Raw genomic sequence first — 19,726 nt, forward strand, 5'->3', positions numbered from 1 at the left:
AAGGCAGCTTGTGTTCTCCAAAGTTTGGCCAGCGGACTTCACTAAGTCCTAGGATTTCTAGCTTTATACGGCCGGCCTCACTGGCGAGTTGTGCCAGTTTACCCTGTTGGGCTAGCATCAGTACATTCCATGTTCCAATTATTGTCCGTTGTTTAGCGCTAAAAGTCGTTGCCATAAAATCAGTTTGTAATCTTTCACTACAGGTTTCTGCAACAATTTGAAGGTTTCGGAGACAGTAGGTGGTTGGTCTAAGGTCTCCTATCCGCCGTGATGGGACTGCCATCTTGGGTATAGCTTTCGGGGAGAAGCATTTCGTATTCAGCCGCTGGATGCCAGTCAGACGCTGTTTGAGCCGACCCTAACATGGAGAACAGACGCACGGGTTTTTGTATGTCACATCCTCCGAAAAGGATGCAGCTCCTCCTTCCCTGTCAGCATACGACCAAAGTTCCCATAGGGGTTGGTTACCCGATCTTCTCTAAGGTTACTTGTACCCCAGCTGGCGTCGCGGGGAGGAAGGGATATCAGTTACTGGGCAAGAGGCTAAGGACCACTTGCGTGACGGGTCTATTTTATAACCTTCAAGTACGCGAAGTACCGGTGGTACGTCATTTGCCAGCCCCTCCGTTTTACGGTACATTAAAAAGGATAGCTTTTGACGCAAGTGTCGCCAACGAGTTTAAGTTAAATGATGATCTATATGATACAAAATATACAACAAGTACAGCAATACATCACATAGACGCTCTTATTCGCACCAACTATTCCGGTTATAAATGGTACCCCAAAGTAAAGCCACTACAACCAATTGAAAATTGAACCAGGTGTCTGGAAAACTCAATAGGCTTGTTGGTTACTTGGGTAGCTTGAACCAATAGGTTGTTTGATCTAATGTCCTACCTAATTAGCATAATCCACACTTAATCTCTCTTTTTCGAACGGATATGCAACCAACAATGGAGTGATTTTACTATAGATGGCTTCCAAATTTATTTACCTTTATATATACGGTACGTTGGATTTGATAAAGAGTCGCAAAAATCTAACACTGCTTCTTGATTCCAAATTCGTTCTACGAGTTTCAATTCCGTAATAACGCATTGAAACGCCATTGTTTTTTCTAAGTTTTTATTCGTAGAAGGCAGAAAAATTTGATTTGCTACGAGCGCTTCTTGTGTAAATATTCGTACAACGCGCTCGTATAGGCTTTGTTCTGTAGTTTATGAGCTAAAGCATAGAAACAAACGTATTATTGATTTGTGCACGGTGAATTCATTGAAATTATTGATATTTTCTACCCGATAGAAGCGCTCTATCCTATACAACTATATTTGAATTCAGCTAGCAGTGTTAACTTTCCTGTGCAAAAGTAATCAAATCAAAATGATAAATGACTAACCCAGAAAACAAAGCGCATATCACAAAAACTCACATGAGTTTATTTGATATCTGTATAGTTTTGACTGTTCCAAGGATTTTTATGGATCTTTATGAAAGTTCAAATAATCCCGAGGTATACCCAAAAAAAAAAATAAATGCGAACTTTATTGGTATTTACGGACATCAAAGATTATTCCAGATTGCTTCAATTCTAGAGTTCATCAGGTAAAAATCAAGGTCAAATTCAGTCAACCAAACGTAACTATAATAAAGTGTATGAGTATATTTTGCATCATCAAATCAGGTATAAATCAAGAGGATCACGGAAACGAATCCAATCAAAGGAAAGTCCAATTCGCTTATATAACAAAATCATAGACTTCCATGAAAATGGTATTTTTTTTGTTGTTGTCCCATGTTTCGGTCCGTTTGGGTCCTTCTTCAGGGACTCTAAATGTTTAATTTGGTAAAAATAGAATGTACCCAGTACTAAAAAGTGAGCAACCAAGTGTGCTAAAAACGGTGTGAACATTTTGTGGAGCGACAACAATTTTCTGCTGTTAGTCTAATTGGGAGGGATCCACAATAATTTTTGAATTTTTTTTACCAACAGTTACAGTTTTGACGTTCAGAGTAACTCTTTTCAAGATATTCCCAGTCTCAAATACAGTAAACGAGTCACCATTGTTTCTCCTTTGTTTTCCATTTTCCTAAAAATAAATTTCTTAGAAGACCAAAACACTTTCAAAAGTTAAATAGCACATCCTTTTTTCAACACACATTTATTCCCTGCCGATGAGTACCAGTTATTTACTCAATCAATTGGGCCATTGAGAATAAATCCTGCAGATTTAAAATGAGCTGAGTTGTAACAACTTTACGCAAACAAGGCCAACAAGAAAAATCACCATTTTATCGTTTTATTAGCTGATGAACTCTTTGCTATGCAATGAATTCAAACTCTTTTCCATACATTGTTAATTTCCGTAGAGCGAAGCGGGCAGACCACGTCGTATTATATGTAAATTCATTCATTGCCTTCCATACTCTTCCCCCCTTGGCAATAATTCTGGTGCGTTAGCCAGACAATGCTCTCGGTCCAACTAGACTGTTTAGGGTTGGCCACTTTACACTTTATATTCGCGCATACATAGATCTAAGCGATTTCATATTCCAATTATGCACCCTAGCTATGAACGACGTGACCATTTGTGTTTTTCTGGACAGACCGAGGGTTGTGACACCACACACACACACTGAACAAATTGCAAAATTTCTGCGGTTCAACCCGTTACTCAATTCCCGAAGTTTGATTCATCTCACTGGAATACATTATGTAGTACCTATAAATGGATGCCGACAATTGGATCACCGCCAACACGAGTGAAAACGTAGATATGTGAATAAAGAACAGACACGTCCTTGCTGGCAAACACGATTTGCTGCGACTTGCTGTAAACCGCGAGGATTATCCTTTTCCCTTAATGATATCCTTGTTCGTTGAATGTCACAAAATTGGAGAGAGAAATATTGACTAAAGAAGAAGAAGAAGCTGTAAATCGACCTTATCGTTTCCCCCCAACTTTTCGACTGCGGCTGTATTCGCATTACTGAATAGGAGGATTAGCGATACAAGGGTGGCAAAGGGTAGTGGGGATTTATTCAATTTGGTATGATTTATCATCGCGTCTATCAACTCGTCTTCCGAGTTGTTAGTTATTGATTGAGCAAAGTATGTCTGAGTTGGATTGAAAATATTGCTTTTACGTCAATTATAGGTTATCTAATCGTCCGGGAAGGAGCCATCGACGCGGGACCAAATGTACAGGAAAACAACTGGGGACCACTCCTGAAGGAGTACTGGGCCGTCCTTTTGGTGACGGTCATCTGCGTCCTGCTCATCGCCCTAATGCCCATCATCGGCCTGTGCCTGTGCTGCTGTCGGTGCTTTGGCGGATGCGGTGGTCGTTCGCAACCGTTCGATAAGAAACATGATACCTGCCGGCGGGTGGTGCTGGGTTTGCTGCTGATTTGTACCACGTCTTCACTGGTGTAAGTATAGTCTGGATTTCGTGTAGTTATAGATATATGGGCGCTTGACCTGGTTTACCGTGGCTTTCTTCTGAGTCCCTGCAACAGTCTCGAAGTATCTGCATAAAAACAATGTTCACACAGTTTTGAATTAGAAAGGAAAAGTAGTTTTTCTAATTTCTAAGGCTTCACCGCCGACCGTCTTGGGTGTAATTCTAAAGCTGTCGCTTTGCATTCGAAACTAAATCTTACCTTTTCTGCTTCCCTTTCTACCATCAGGTTCGGCGTGGTTATTGCTTACGCCACCAACAGCTACATACAGCAAGGTGTGGAGAACATCACCACCTCGGCACGGTACGGCGTCGACGATACACGTGAATTCCTGCAGTCGACTTCGCGTCAAATTTCCCAACTCCTGGACGTCAACTATCAGGAACTGAACACCGAACTGAAGAAAACGTTGAACGAAGCTTCAGATATCATCATCCAACGACTAGAAGAGGAGTCCAAGGCAGAAAAGCTCAACACGCTGAATGCCTTTGTCGAGCAGCTTCCGGCCATCAAAAACAATCTGGATCGAATGACACTGCTGACGCGGGAACTGCGGGTCAATGCTTCCCAGCTGAACGATGGTATGTGGTTTTTGTGGTTTGTTTCTTTGACCAGTTCTCGGTTTCACTTTTACGGTTCATAACAGGATTACGTGGCGTTAAGCGTGAACTCTTAGCCTCGTTGACCAAATGTGGCACCCAGGAGTGTATCGACGTGATGGCGGACTACAAAATCGGCCGGTTGGATATCAATGGAATCGACTACAATTCGGTAAGTGGTCTCTAACTTCCTCTCAACAGACATCCCTTGAAAGTCCTTGTTCTAATCATACCATCAATTTGTTCTTGTCTTTCATGCTGCCAAAAAAAACCCTTGCTCCTAATTGAATCCAAAATCGTTTATCTGTATTTGTGTCTAATCATTCCCATCTCGTTCGACCGAATAACACAATCCTTCACACAAAATCCGAACGAAATAAAAAAAAAATCCAACCACACATAGATACAGGACAGATACTTCCCACGGGTAGGTTCCGTTCACTGACTATGCAAACAAAGGATGATGGCATAAAATAAAAAAAAAGTTCATCTATCGTGTGTTCTCCTCGTTGTCTTTAGTGTTAGCTATGATGTTATTGTTGTATTGCCTGGTTCTGGTGTTTTTATTTTTTCTTTTCGTTCAATAAACCCACTTTTTAAAAGGATTTTGTCCTCTACTCTCAGAGGTAGACTACCACTGTGTGCTTGTATGCATCCCGATTCGACGCTGCAGACTAACGCGTGTTGGATGTTGTACATATTATGCAAGTAGGGTATCCCGAAGGAGATGTCATGTCAAAATTCCTGAAACTCGTCAAGAAATTATGAACTTCAATCAAAGTCTAAAAATCATTGATCAGGGTGTCGACTACTAATGAATTGCAGATGGAATAAATGTAAGCATGCATACATTCATTCATCCTCTGTAGATATTTCTTGTGAGCATTGTAATGGAAGTTCTTGTAACAGCCTGTAGTGAGCAAGCAACGTTGCCCAGAGTAAATTTTATTTTATAACATCTTCTTTTGTTAATTTTCTATGATTAATGTGTTGGCGGGAATGTATTTAGTTCATAAAATAAGCATAAGTCTTCCGATGACCTTATTACATAATATGTTTTTGGGGTGATTCCTTTGATAGTCGGTTCAATTTTTATAGAAAACTGAACCAGAAAAAAAAACTGAAAAATTAGGGTATTTTAGGGAACTAAGTTTTTGAGCTGAACTCAGAGATTCTCAGGGAATCTCTTCTTTGAAATTCAGGAAAGCATTTCTAATCATTAAGGTTTAAGGTATGACTGATGTCACTAGTCTTGTTCAATTTAATTACTCGATATAGTTTGAGTAAATTTATAAATAAATCAAATTTTAAATAGAGTTGCGAGCATCTGGTTGCTCAACTACTTGATGTGTCAATTTTGCAGCAGAAAATGTAAGCAAAAAATTACTCAAAGAAAGAGTATTTTGAGCATGCTTGGCATGCACAGTTTTACGCACCAACTACTCATTTGTTAATAACTTGTCACTCAGTTGTAGAAATTTGTTTTTCTTTAAAGTAATTGATAGATTAAGATCATCGTTTACTATAGATATGCCAAGAGTAGGTAAATCTTAACATTTGAGTCAACACCAATGATTTTTTACACTTAAAGTCCGAGATGTGCAGCAGGCATTTCTCACTTCATTTTTACAACGCATAAACATATACAGATTATTACTAAAATTAAAATTGCCTTTTTTTAAAGTATCTATAACAAGCTTAAACTCTATTATATTTACTGCTTCAAAAAGAACTATGTTTCGTCAACTATGTGCAAAGTTATTAGCAAATGAGCAGTTCGTGGTCAAAACTGTGATTTTGAGGATGCTGGGCCTAGATGATAAAAAATATGCAATTCCCACTGCACAGTGAGCCAGGAATGCAGCTGTACATAATTAATAACTCTAAAACTAAGCATTTCCGAGACTAGGTACCTTCAGCAAACTTTCTTATTATTATGACTTACCATCAGTCTTGTAAGCGGTCACGGTAGTCGACACATTTTCTGTGATAATCGACTGCTTTTGCCTCCGACATTTGGTAACAAGCTATCATAGTACAGTACCAAACTCAAATGTCATACGACAGGCTCTGTCATATGACCCTGTCGCCGAAGACCGTCACGAATGTATGTATTTTAGTTTTTCTCATAATAAGAGCTGTTGATGTTGTGCTTGTGTGAATTCTGAAAATAGCAAGCAATGATGTCCTAGCAATAACATATCTGATCAGAAATGGTTTAATTTACACCAAATTGAGGAATTAGAACGAAATTACTCATGTCATATGATAGTTATTTGATAATTTTCTTTTCTCTCGAATGTTATTCTACCGGTTGTGTTGTGTGAGAGAGACGACGGTAGAGCATGAGTGTAGGAATAAAAACAAACTGTCGCGCACGACAACGAAGCGAGTGTAGTAAAAAACGTCAACAGTTTCAACCCCTGCTTACCATCTATATATTTCCGCGGCTTGATGCCTTCATCAAAGTTTCTCATTATAATAAGAATTATCTATTGACATACTCTTCTTTTTTGATTCCCTTACTGGGATCTTCCGCTGGCTGTCTTTTTTGTGTTCTTTGAGCACACCCATAGTTTTTAATTGAGAGCTTTCTAAGCCTGTACTATTTTTACATTAGTATTACTGTGGGCAAGTACCCTCAACCCGAAAAATTCCTAGACCGGGCCGGGAATCGAATCCAGCCGCCTCTATCATGGTCTTGCTTTATAGCTGCGCCTGTACCTACTGAGCTAAAGGAGGTCCCAACATGTCATAAATAGATAGTTCATAACTCATTCGCAAAGATGGTGCCAAAATCTAACTTTATTCTCTGACGTTTTAAATAATTGACGGCTTCGACAAAGTTGTTTATCTTTCAAAAATAAACAGCTCTTCTGAATATAGGGGAACAAGGGGCAAGTGTGCCACCTTAAGCGTTTTCAATCTGAAAATATTCATTTTGTTTAAAAAATATGTATCAGCAGCTGGTACGTTTATTTTTATGTCCATGGTTATTTACTATTGATTCATTACGATTAAAAATACAACAACATGTAAAATTTATACTTGGTGGTAACTTTTTCAGCAGTTTTTTTTTTTAGTACGGTGCAAGAGTGCCATATGTACAGGGCAAAAGTGCTCACCTGCACAAATTAACAGAATTTGAAGGAAAGCTGAATCTGAGCATTTTTAAACCACGCGGAACTTCTCGAGAAACAGATTTATGGTTTGAAAATCAACGTATATTTGTATTATTTAAATTTTTGTCATTTGAACATTACCAATCATATCGCGATATCGCGGTAGTTACAGATATTCAAATTAGGCAAAACGGACAATCATATCCGTTACATGTGTGGGAACCATGTGTTGCAATTCATGCACTTATTCCAGTTTTCACCGTTATCCGATAGCTTGAAGCTTAGTCCACATCGATCACAAAGGGTGTCCTGCGGAGAGTTAATAATGGGCGCATTCTAAGGATGTTCTAGGCTTATTGTCGTCATCCGGTTTTCGATGATCCACTTCGATCAACAGAACGTCGGTCACAAATGATGGAGCGAAATTCTCTTCCGTAAAGACATTTCGATTCAGTGGTACGATTCCGGTTTTCCTAAATCCATTTACGGCAACCGCTGGGGTTGCTGCTTGAATGTAGGCCTTACCAAACAAAGCACATACATCATTTAGGGAGACAACCTTCCCAGGGTTGCTTCTCAGGAATAGTTCTTGAGCCTTCGACAAGAAAGTCTTTAGAGGTCCCATATAACTTACATCCAGTGGTTAAAGCTTATCAGAGCAGTGAGGGGGAAAAGAAATGACAGTCACATTGTTGTTTCTCGCTTTTTCCACAAAGGCCAAATTTTTTGTGTGGGTGCTGTGACCATCTAGAAGAAGCAGGACAGGACTCGAAGCAGTTGGCCTTGTATGACCAAGAAAATGGTCAAACCATATGATGAATTCGTCCGTCGTCATCCAGCCACTTCCGTTACAGCTGAATAAAGTTTCAGCAGGTGCGTCTTGTTTCAGCTGTTCCGTTAATCAAGATGAGGAAGGGTGGTATAAAATGACCAGTTGCTGACATGCAAATGCATGCGGTCGTTAGCACCCCTCGTTCAGCTGATGTAAGAAAGCCTACCCTTTCAAAGCCAACACTTTTGATTTTTTTGTTTGAACCTGTAACGTGAAATTCCATTAGACAAAACGTAAACTGAATATAAAAATTATAACTTACGGTTAAATTGGAAGTCTCATCGACGTTGTAGATGCGACTTGCGTTGAAGTTTTTGGTGACATTCGCTTCCTCCAGGATGTCAAAGAACTTTCCTACGGCTACTTTATTGAAGCCTTGCGCTCCTACTGCTGATATAGCTTCCGGTGCCCGTAGAGTCAGTTCATTGTGACGATTTGGAAAACCGCACAGCCAATCTACTCCTGCCATCTTCGTCGCTTGATTGAATGGATAGTTCAAATTGTTTTTTTTTTTCGACCAATTCATAAGCCAAACTTCGAATATCATGTGTTGAGAGCCCGAAGAACCTTTTTTCCATCTCGAGAATATGCTCTACAAGCTCTTCCTCCTGCTTTGCTGAAAACACTGAACACTGTATCGAACCTCCCCATTCTTGATTGCATTTCGAACGCTTCAATCGCCTGCAGGCCAGTGACAAGGCCTATACTAACAGCAGCGTTTGACAGTAGGCAGCATGTCCACTGTATGACATGTTGCCTACGTGCCTCCCACTGGACTGATCGCCTGCGACAAGTATTTGGCAAGAGTTCTACGTGGAACTCGATATTCTAATTCTGCTCGCCTCACCGACAATCTTTGAATATGCACGGCTTCCACTGCGGCAATCACACTGGTGGATTGCCACCGATTCCGTGAAGAAATCCGCTTATATCTTCGAACCATATCTGAAACCGCACTTCACTGTTTACATTTTTGACTGATGATAGTTTGAGCACCGACAAACCGACATGAAACTTAAACTTAACTCTTGATCGAGAATCCATAACGGCGGATTCAAATGTGTAGCGATCCCATCTGTCAAAACCATAGAAATTTGTTATCTAGATAAGAATAATTTGCCCGAAATAGATTAGACACGAACCAACTCATACATTTAGGATACACATTTTTCGCGAACACGGCGGCAGATGTCAGTTTTGCGATCTGATCAGAAATTTGACGGTATCTTGTATGGTCATTCATGTCGGTTTGTCGGTGGTTTAAGGTTAGGTTGACAATTGCATTGGTAGTTTTACCCCAGAAAAATCGATTCTTTTGCCCCGTTGGAGTGATCGGTAAACAATATGTATTTTCATGTTATTTTTTTTTTAATTTTATGTCAAAACTGTAACTGAAGATCAACAACAGTACATCAAAAATTTTCATTTCTTCTTGTGTGTTATTTAAATGAAGCAAAACAACTATAAATCAGTTATTTTATGAGACCGGTTTCTTATAACAATTTTCGCAGAATAAGCAACGTTCTGTATTTTTATTTTTCCAATCATTATATATCACAAAACAAGCCAGTAATAATATAATTACATCATTCTTGTGTTTTGAATAACATTTTGCCAAAATTAGATCGAAAAAATACTGTATAGCCAGTTTATAGCGGTGGACACTCTTGCCCCATATGGCACACTTGCCCCTTGTTCATCTATTAAAATTACACAGCCTACAGTTCCTGGATATTCAGGAAACAAAATTGAATTATTGATAAAACTGTTTTTTTCATTCTCTATCGATATTATGAACAACCATGTAAGTTTTTTCAGAGTTGGTTGGAAATGCTATCTAACATGAAGCTTTAGTGTGATAATTTATTAGCTAGAGAGAAAGGTCTGAAGATGGTAGGTAAATGGTTCCGCGAGAGTACGGCAGTATGAAAATTGAATAGAAGTTGCAGGGCTGATAGCGGGTCACTTTTTAGTGACTTTGTCACTTTTTTTAAGGTGGTCACTTCAAAGTCTCTATTTTCGTCAAAAAGTCACTAAAGTCACTTTTTTTTTAAAGCGAAGGAGGCGCTCAATAAAGAACGCAAAATATTTTTCTTGAAAAAAAAAGGTTTTTTAAACCATAAAATCTTTTTCAGTGCACCTATGTATAGCACTCAGCTCTGTTTAGGAATATCGGTCAATTCTTTTTCGCTTTGACAGGTTAAATGTTGACTGAAGTTCGATGTGCGGTATAAGAGGTGAGGAGAAAGGAAACTAGTGGACTCTTTCATTCTGACGGTGTTCTTATGCAACAGTAGACGTGACGTCACGTCTGTTGCTGCGTAAGAAGACGCGAGAACGAAAGAGTCCACTAGTTTCCTTCCTCCTCACCTCTTATACCGCACATCGACTGAAGTTCACTTCTATTCGGGTCTACGAAATATGGGGCACAGGTTGACAGATCCTTATGGGGATTTTCTGTGGAGTGAATGAATACGAATGATTCACGCAAGGAGTAAAGAGTTCTAGCATATGAAGATGAGTGAGATTAATGTTATTCTTACTCTTTCTGTCTGGCGAAAAATTCGCCCAGACATACCGCCGAACAATGAGGTGTCCGCTTTCTTTTATTCGTTAATTAAATAAAATTCCGCAGTGAAAACAACGACAAGAGAAATTTCATAAAACATAACCCCACCTAGTGCGTTTTTTTATTGTGCATTTCTCACCCAACTAAACTACTTTTTCGGTAGCTTTCCAAATGGCGGAAATGGTCGTAAAACTGCGCTTTTGCATTGCATCGGCTTGAGGTGTTCGGCGCACATTTTCCTTGCCTCGTAAGGAATACGCTAAAGTGATAAGACGTCCCGGATTCGCCTTCCTGTCCCGCATTACCAAATGTCCTGCAAAACGTCCCACATTATCAAGTGTCCCGGAAATTGCCTAGCGTTCGAAATGTTGCTTTTGGTTTTTCGTTAGTGTATTTTTGGTTGTTTTCGATTCCATCATTTCTACGGGCTTCTTCAACGTAGTCCTAAATCCTGGTTTCGGTTTATTTAGAACTATAAAAAAAAACCACAACACCGGTGTTGTAAATTTTGTTTTATGCTAGATATATTGTGCATTATTTTGAACCTGGTATATGCTGGAAAATCCTTTGAAGTACTTGAAGGTACTATGACCACAGACAAACAGACGTAACTCTTTGAAAAAGTTGTTCTTGAAAACATAGTATCTCAAAACATAGGACCTCAGTAACGACATCTATCTGGCTTCTCGCGGAAAACAAGCTTGCTCGCTAACTCGCAAAGAATATTGCATAAAAGTTCTATAGAATGTATAGAAACGTCAAAGTGATCCGATGCCAGCGCTGCGGCGAGTAGTTCGCGGAACTGATAATGTTCAAATCAACAGTTAAATGCGTGAACGAAGATACACAATGAAGAGTTACGTCTGTTTGTCTGTGCTATGACGTTTTGATAACTTCTCTAAAATGCTGGGATATTCTTGTGAGATTTTTCGTATTCTCTACAATTCTGGGAGCTTCTTTTGATTTTTAGCAGCTTTGGAGAAGCTTGGTGTTCTTATATTAAGTATTTGGACTAATTGAACTAGAACTTCAATCCGAAAAACAAAATTGATGTGCAAGCAAACTATCTGAAGTTCTGGGAAATAATTTAAAGTTCTATGAACTTTTCCTGAATTCTCACATTGTCTAAAGGAGCATTCTTCTAGCGTAGCATTTTTTAATAATTCAAGACCCCCTACCCCTTCGTCCTTAAAATCAATAAACTTCTCTGAAGCTCAAAGAGCTTTTTGAACTTCTGACATATTCTGCCAAGTTCCTCAAACTTCCTTGACGTTCTGCGATATTGAATGAAAAACTATAACCCTATCTTTAGTTAGTTTGGTCTTGAAATATTTTGTTCTTTGGAATTCTTTGAGATTCAGGGAACTTTTTTATATGCTTTGAACATTATTGAAATTATAAAAAATTTCCAAAGGATTAAAAAAAAAGTTAAGACTTCTTCGAAATGCTGGCAGATTCTAAAAGTTGTTTAATTTTTTTGGAAGCTGGGAGAAATTCTCTCAATATATAAAGTTGTCTGAAATTCTTAAACTTTCTCTGATGTTCTAGGATCTTCTATGAAACTTTTAAGCTTCTTTAAAATTCTGTAAAATTCATTAGTTTTTAGGACTTCTCTGAAATTTGAGGAAAATCTTTAAAAAATTTCAAAATTTACCTGAAGTTCTTTAAAACTTTCTGAAAACTTATGATCTTCTCTTAAGGCTTTGAGTTAAGATAACATGCTGGAGGATTCTCAATAAACCCTTCAAATTGCTCTTAACTTTTGAGATTTTTTTTAAACTATATATTGTTGAAATAAACTGACGCAAGGTTCTTAAATAATTTTGAAGTTCTCCCAATGATCTTCTCTGAACTTCATTAATATCTATGGAACTTCTTGAAGTGATGAGTACTTCTATAAAGTTCTGAGGGCTTCCCTCTAAAATTGTCGTGTACTCCATGTTTCGTTGAAGTGAATTACTGAAGTCTAAGAAATAAGAACATTTTTAAAGCTATTAAATAATTTTAATAAATTAACTTCACATAATGAAGGATTATTCATCTTCTCAGTGAGAAAAATATAAGTGAGTTTATATAGTAATATAATTGGTTAAGTATAACTAAACTGTTTTGTTTTTTTGAGAAAAACTAATTGTTGCACCAAAATAAAATATCTTTAGAATACGGGGATGTTGTTGTACACGGAGAACAAATTATAGCAGATGCAATTATTTTTCCGGTCAAAATAACTATATTGTTCAATTGTTTTAGAGATAACCCGAAACTATAGTTGATTTGACTATATATAGAGGGCAACAACTATAGTCCATAGTTGGCTCCTCGATTGGTTCAACTATATTTTTCAGTAGATGGACAAATGTCAAACTTCCAAATACAACTATGCTTTAGTTGATTCAAGAAAACTATTGTTAGGGAAGCAAAATTTTACAATGTTTATTAAACGAACTGCTCTTTATTATCGACAAACTTCCTTAATGTTTTGCTTCTTTATCGATCTCAAAAACACAACTGCAAAATCATAAAAAAGGTGAACTAAGAGTTGAACCGTGTTCATCTGCGTGAGAGCCAGCTATCTTTTCGCCTGCTCTACGCATCACAAGGTAAAAGTGTGTGGATTTATGATGATCATTTGAAACCAAATTATACAATTAAATTACATTTGACAGTTGTTATAATTGATCAAAGTTAAAGTTGAATTGAGTATAAGATGAACAGTTGAATCTATTAGGTAGATATTATTGAGTTGACGGTCAAATTAATGTTGGAATATCTATAGGTTTCTTTCAAACAACAATATTTTTCCATGTGAAAGTAACTATTAGAATTGTTATCTTAACTTAACGAATTTGTTCTCCGTGTACGGTAGCGACACCTCAAGTAGAGAGAAGAATCAGAAATATGAAGAAAAAAAAGTGAGTTGCACGAAAAGACCTGTTTTTGTTTCAATAGTTTGAGTCCATATTAATAGTTTTTATGTGTTTTTTAGGTGAAGTGGCTATGTTGAACCTTTTTCATGTATAAAATCAATGATTCCATGGAGCATTGTTGAATAACGAGGCGATTTGTGAATCGATGATTTTTGTGTGTTTAATTGTGTGTCCAAACTTCAATTTTTAGAAAATTATACAAAAACAAGGATATGGCAGAAATAGAGCTAGCTCAAGCCATGCTTGATGGTGTCGAGTCAGTGCGCAAAATGCAAGCGTCGCAAAAACGAGCAGCTGACAGCATGGAGGAAATAGTCAACAAGAAGAAAGCAACTGTTATAACTAACTACTTCGGAAAGAAGTAGTACTAATTTCCCTATTTTGGATCCTCTATTAGCTGTCACTAGATTCATGTACTATTCATTGTTGATTTTAAACTGTTTATTAATAAGGTGAACGCTAACCTGATACTTTAACTTGTCAAATATATATATTGGTTCCTTGCAATCTGCATTCAAAGTTGAAGTCATCATTACGTTTTTGTGGACCACTCAGTGTTCGCTGAAGGATTGTTTACGTTCTGATGATGGATGATAACAAACTTTTACTGGAAAACAAGGAGAAATTCATACTAATCAAAGAATCTAATCTCGGCACAGAAGCACAAGATAAGGTTGAATCACATTAAATTCAACCCACAAATAGACATTCATTTTACATTTTTTTTTCTATGGGATGGGAGTTCACTATGGGATGCTAAAAGCTTTAGGGTGTTAATTTGGAACATCTGACTATATGTTAGATTTTGCTGTGCTTCCGTAATTGGTAATTTTCCGTTTGATTTAATCAATATTTTTCATAAAATAGATACTGAAGAATTGTGAAAGGAAATGGATTTTACCGGATAATCGCTCCAGTTTTTCTGACCAATTACAATAATACCAATAGTGCACTAAACGAAGCGGTCAAATTTAATAAGAGGCGTAATGCATTAGGAGATGCCATTAGATAACGAATAGTATTGCGAACTCAAAGCTGACAAAAACTCATATGGGACTGATGTGCAGCCCTGCCTGTAAGAAAACTGACAACATATAAGTGCTTGTATACAATACCAACCGAGGGTCACAGTCTCGCCATTCAACGCTCAAAGCTTGAGGGTATTTGTTCAAATGAAATACTATATGGATGCGCATGAAAGCTAGTAGAATTGCCAGTCTTCTTGGTACGTTGAAGTTCCATCGAACAGCTGAAATTTAGATGTGTTTTCCTGCAGATGAAGACAGATTATATAGGTTGTTGTATTATAAAACACGCAAAAAACCATACAATAGCGATTTTTTTATTAACGATAATTATAATGAATTTTCATAGCATAATGTTTAAAATGTAATACACATTTTGGGCCACAATTATGAATTGGAACAGGTTTACTGAAAAAAGCATTTATCTTGAAAATTGAACAAAATGAAAGAGTAGCCAGCAGCAGGCTAGTGTAAAAATCAATCACTCGTGTCTGTTTACAACAGATACCGATCATACAAGAACAAATACTACTAATATTGACAAAATGCTTAAAATCTTCTTATACATTTTTAAATTGGAGCTCAATAAGTTCTACTTGGGTCTCCTTTTTTGGTCACTTTTTGTGTCTTAAAAGTCACTTAATGGTCACTTTTTTACTCATTTTAGTCACTTAATGGTCCCTTTTTTACTCATTTTAGTCACTAAAATCACTATTTTTGGATATATTTGGTGCTATCAGCCCTGAAGTTGAAAATAAGCGAAGGGCCATTAATGTCAGTAGTCAAACGCACGCTTCTTTACCTACCTCATACAATATACTATATATTTGTTTTTTTTTTTTCGGGAATTGGTTGGACTGCCTCGTACCATGTTTAAAACTTGTGATAAATGTGGATGTTTTTCGATGTCTGGGTTTTTTTTTTCTTCTGAAAAACAACTGGAAAATCAGGGGATATGAGGGAATTTGTTTTATTCATTTAGTCGACACCCTGCATTAGAACTACATAGTTTTTAAAATTGTTTGTTAATATTGACAAAAACGGATTCGAATTGTGTTTCGTACTTGAAATTCTAACATGATGACATTTCGAGGGGCCACCCCATCTTCTAACCATGTGTGCTGTTTGTTCCAGTGTGTTGTGTTTTATCTCTCCTGTTTTATCCTTTCCGCACTATTGCGGCCATCGTGCTTTGGTATTTTTCTTTACCATCACTGTCCTCTTTTTTTTATGATACGAGTTATGTGTACCTCCCTCCTTTTGGTTGCTGTAACATAGAGTGAATAATAAACAAAATCAATAAAACCTTAATTTTTTTTTCTAATGCCTTTTATCTAATATCGGTCGTTGCTACTCGTGTTTGATGATCCTATCCGGTTCTCTATCAATTTTATTGCATAATTTTTGCAATAATAATGTTTGTTTGGATGGTTTCGATTGGTCCTATTTCGCATTGGCTAATCTATTTTCATGCGTTTGATCCATCCAGTTGCCGGATTTGACTGATATCACCAACAGCGTTCAGGAGCTGGTCTCCGGTAACATTGCAAAGGCAGTGCAGGAGGGAGTACGGGACTTGGAGAGAATGAAGCAAGCACTGAAGCGTACCGTGACCGACAGCATCCCACTGGTGATGGCAGCCGCAGATTCCACAGGGCGTGCCATCAAATCCGCTTCCGATGAGCTCACGTCGAAGTTGTACAGCGTTAACGATATGATTGGGAACAACACGTATAGGCATCTGAATACAGCTGATTCGTACATTGCACAGTACAGTATCTATCGGTACTATGCAGGCCTGGCAGTGAGTTCGATTCTGCTGCTGATTCTGATGTGTTTGATCTGTGGTTTGTTGTGTGGAATCTGCGGAAAGAGGCCGGACGGCTATGGGGACGATTGCTGCAATAAAGGAGCCGGAGGACGGTTCTTGATGTTGTAAGTAACAATACTTGATTTGAAAATTGAACCTGCCGATGACGATGTAATTCTTTTACAGTGGTGTCGCCATAATCTTCCTCACCTTTTCGGTCATGTTGGCATTCACGTTAGTTTCTTTCCTGGCGGGAAGTCTCTTCCGACGAGGTGTCTGTGATTCGCTGAAAAAGCCCCACGACAGTCAAATGATCACCTACATTGATGCGTACTTTAATGTGAATAAACACTACGAAAGAATCGGAACCCAGAGTGCACGGTCCAAGTGGAAGCTGCAGGGTACCAATCAAAAGCTAGATCCGATTCGAATCGCTGATGTGATTGAGTCCTGCCGTGGTAACAATTCGATTTATGAGGTAGATAACCAACATACACAACCAAGCAAAAATTCAAATTCTAATGCTTATTTTAAATTTAAAAGGTACTGAAACTGTCAAACTTCTACGACATCAAAGGAATTCGACAGTTCCCAGAGGACTACGGTATCATTCGGGAACTGAACGCCCTGACGGAGAAGATTGAGATTGGACAGGTGGAAATTTTGAATGAACAAGCCAAAAAAGATATCGAAATTTTAAGGGACTCCCGTTTGAATGATTTCGAAGCGTACAAGTTTGTCGATCACGTAAGTTGAACGTGTCAACTTTTTATCTATCATCATCAATTAATACCAATCGTTTGGTTTCTATTCACAGTTGACGGATAACATCACGCAGAATAACCTCAATGACATTGCCGATAGATTACGCACGGTGGCCAAGAAGGCTCCATCGGGCAAGGATATGAACGAAATCAAAGTTAATTTGATGAATCAGGCTCTGCATTTGTCGTCCTATCAGGTACGTGTGAGACAAAGTGAACAACATCATTCAATTTTACTATCCACGCTTTCCTTCCCAATAGTCCAATCTAGTTGATCCGATGGTTCGTTACACCAAAGAACTCGTCAATCTATCGACCACACTCGAGGATAACTTGAAGTTCGGCCATGATTCGTTTGCGGTTGCCATCGATGATTTCCTGACCGAGATCCAACAGGCCGAAACGTACATCAACGGCAAAGGACAACCGTTCGTGGAACAGGTGACCACCGAACTGACGAATGGCGTTCTGGGGCATATTTATGCCTATCTCGATTTGGTGATCGATTCGACCAGCAAAGACATTGGTCGCTGCGGGCCACTGAACAATGTGTACGAATCGATGCAGGTGGCCACCTGCCATAGGATTGTGGATCCATTCGTGAGTGTTTCTGCAAAAAAGTTGAATTCCTCTGTATCAATTTGTTTTTATTTATTTTTTTAGAACGGCTTCTGGGCCGGCGTGGGATGGTGCTTGGCCATCTTCCTGCCTTCGATCGTACTGTGCGTGAAACTGTCCACGCTCTACTCCAAGTCTGATCCCTATCCGGGACCACTGGTCGAATCGTAAGTGCCGCATATATTCATTACTCTATTCATCCAATCTCACACAAACACACACACACACACCAATCACACCACTACTTGCGCCCTGATAACGTTCGTTTTGAAAGACTAATAATTTGTTTATTTTATATATTACTTTGGTAACATCATATCTTTATTCTCATGTAGACAACTCGGTTCGATCCAGAGTTCTTCTTGAATCTTGTGTTTACTTCGTTTTAATCTGTTTCTCCTGTAAATTACACTAGAGTGTAGGCGCTACTTCAACATGAGATTACACACTTTCCATTTTTAATACATATTCCTATCGTATGTAGTAGTAGATAGTGCCTGCCGTATGCGACGTTGATTGATTTTAGAGCTTTAATTAGTGTTAAGAGTCCAGCCAATAAACTGTATTTCAACGTTGTCTCTGTGTAGTATTTCATTATTTGCCCATTGAAAGCTAACCTACCAACTAGTTGTTCATTAATGTAAAGTTAACGAGTTCTGATTAGTGTGCATACAAAATATTAACACGTTAAGTGAACGTTATGTAACGAGCTAACAATAGTCAATGACGTAGTTTGGGTTCTTCAGAGTGTTTGGTAAGTCTTATTCCTTTCTACTTCAATATTTCCCTAAATAACAACTGTTTTCGGAACCTCTCGACTAACTCTTGCTCTGGAAATTAACTCTTGATCTGCATTTTAACTTTCTTTTAATGTGTGTATTCTTTATTGTTATAGTATGTATTATGTTGATGAATTAGAATAGGTAAGTTCTAATAACATAGGGGCAGAAACTCACCGTTGGTCGTGAGAAGCATATGTAGATGACAAGGAATTGATCGGAGTTGCCTTACAATGAACTTTCTCACGTGACAATTAGTCAGTCTATGGTTGTATGTCTTTGTGTCGTTTACTGGGCTTTGTTACCTCAGAATCGGAACAACTCTTAAGATGAGATAAGGTGCTCACTGGATCTATAAACCCGACAACTTTCTCACAGGATTGCCTCCTAGAAAGATACTTACCTTAAGCGATAGATTTTGAACGGATTACATAAATAAATAAAGAAAGTCGTCTGTCCCAATTTCGTAAGTCAGCTGTGAAATTGCTCATCTGCCATCTGTCAAATTGTCTATGGGGTGCCGCAGCAGTGTCCTTGACGGTTGAATAAAGAGTGCGACCAGCTTCTTAAAGGGTGTCCCACATCAAATTGCATCACGGAAAAAACGCTGTAGAAAATTACCTAGTTGACCGATCCTTTCAGATAATAAAATATAACCCATCAGTAAGCTTTTGGCATATTTATTTCATTGCTCGCACCTTGCGCTTAACTCCACTCATTAAATTCTGTACAACATCTGGCTGCAGCTTCTTCTGTACGGAAACCCATTTTTTCTACATGTCTTCCTCAGATTTGACCTCCTTGGGATTCTTCCGTAGTGCCTGCTTCATAATAGCCCAGTATTTTTCGGCCTTAGTTCCGTTTGGGTTTGGGGGGGGGGGAGGGGGTTCATGTCTTTGGGTACGAAATTGACCCCGTTGGCTTCGTAACACTCCAGGAGAACATTTGAATAGCGGCACGAAGCTAGATCCGGCCAGAAGATCGTAGGGCCCTCGTGTTGCTTCAATTACAGTCCCGGTTGTTTGAAAGTTTCTGCTTCCTTACTTCCTCCGGAACATCAAACTTGTGCTGGGCGATGAAGAACAGTAGCCCCGGAAGCAGCCGAAAGTTCGCCTTGACGTAAGTCTCATCATCCATGATACGGCTTCGTCAGCATCTGGGTGTACAGTTTCCGGGTCCGTGACTTTCCCACGGTATTTTGCCGTTCGTCACGATTCGG

General features: G+C 38.5%; 1 protein-coding gene across 5 annotated transcripts in view; it reads left to right on the forward strand.

Moving 5' to 3' along the window:
* promL (prominin-like) overlaps positions 1-19,726 on the forward strand; it is a 115,708-nt gene that overhangs the window by 77,495 nt on the left and 18,487 nt on the right. For 3 of the 5 annotated variants that reach the window (XM_065219888.1, XM_065219883.1, XM_065219886.1), the window contains exons 3-12: positions 3,159-3,432; positions 3,691-4,043; positions 4,109-4,233; positions 4,465-4,488; positions 16,026-16,471; positions 16,533-16,824; positions 16,890-17,093; positions 17,164-17,307; positions 17,372-17,710; positions 17,774-17,895. In XM_065219888.1, the coding sequence (XP_065075960.1) occupies positions 3,159-3,432; positions 3,691-4,043; positions 4,109-4,233; positions 4,465-4,488; positions 16,026-16,471; positions 16,533-16,824; positions 16,890-17,093; positions 17,164-17,307; positions 17,372-17,710; positions 17,774-17,895 (2,323 nt within the window). The remainder of the gene's footprint in view (positions 1-3,158; positions 3,433-3,690; positions 4,044-4,108; positions 4,234-4,464; positions 4,489-16,025; positions 16,472-16,532; positions 16,825-16,889; positions 17,094-17,163; positions 17,308-17,371; positions 17,711-17,773; positions 17,896-19,726) is intronic. The other 2 variants (XM_065219885.1, XM_065219887.1) reach the window with 1 other exon arrangement.

This window comes from Ochlerotatus camptorhynchus, unplaced genomic scaffold, assembly GCF_037179485.1.
Source record: "Ochlerotatus camptorhynchus isolate MF236.1 unplaced genomic scaffold, CSIRO-AGI_Acam_v1.1 ptg000112l, whole genome shotgun sequence".
NCBI lineage: Eukaryota > Metazoa > Arthropoda > Insecta > Diptera > Culicidae > Ochlerotatus > Ochlerotatus camptorhynchus.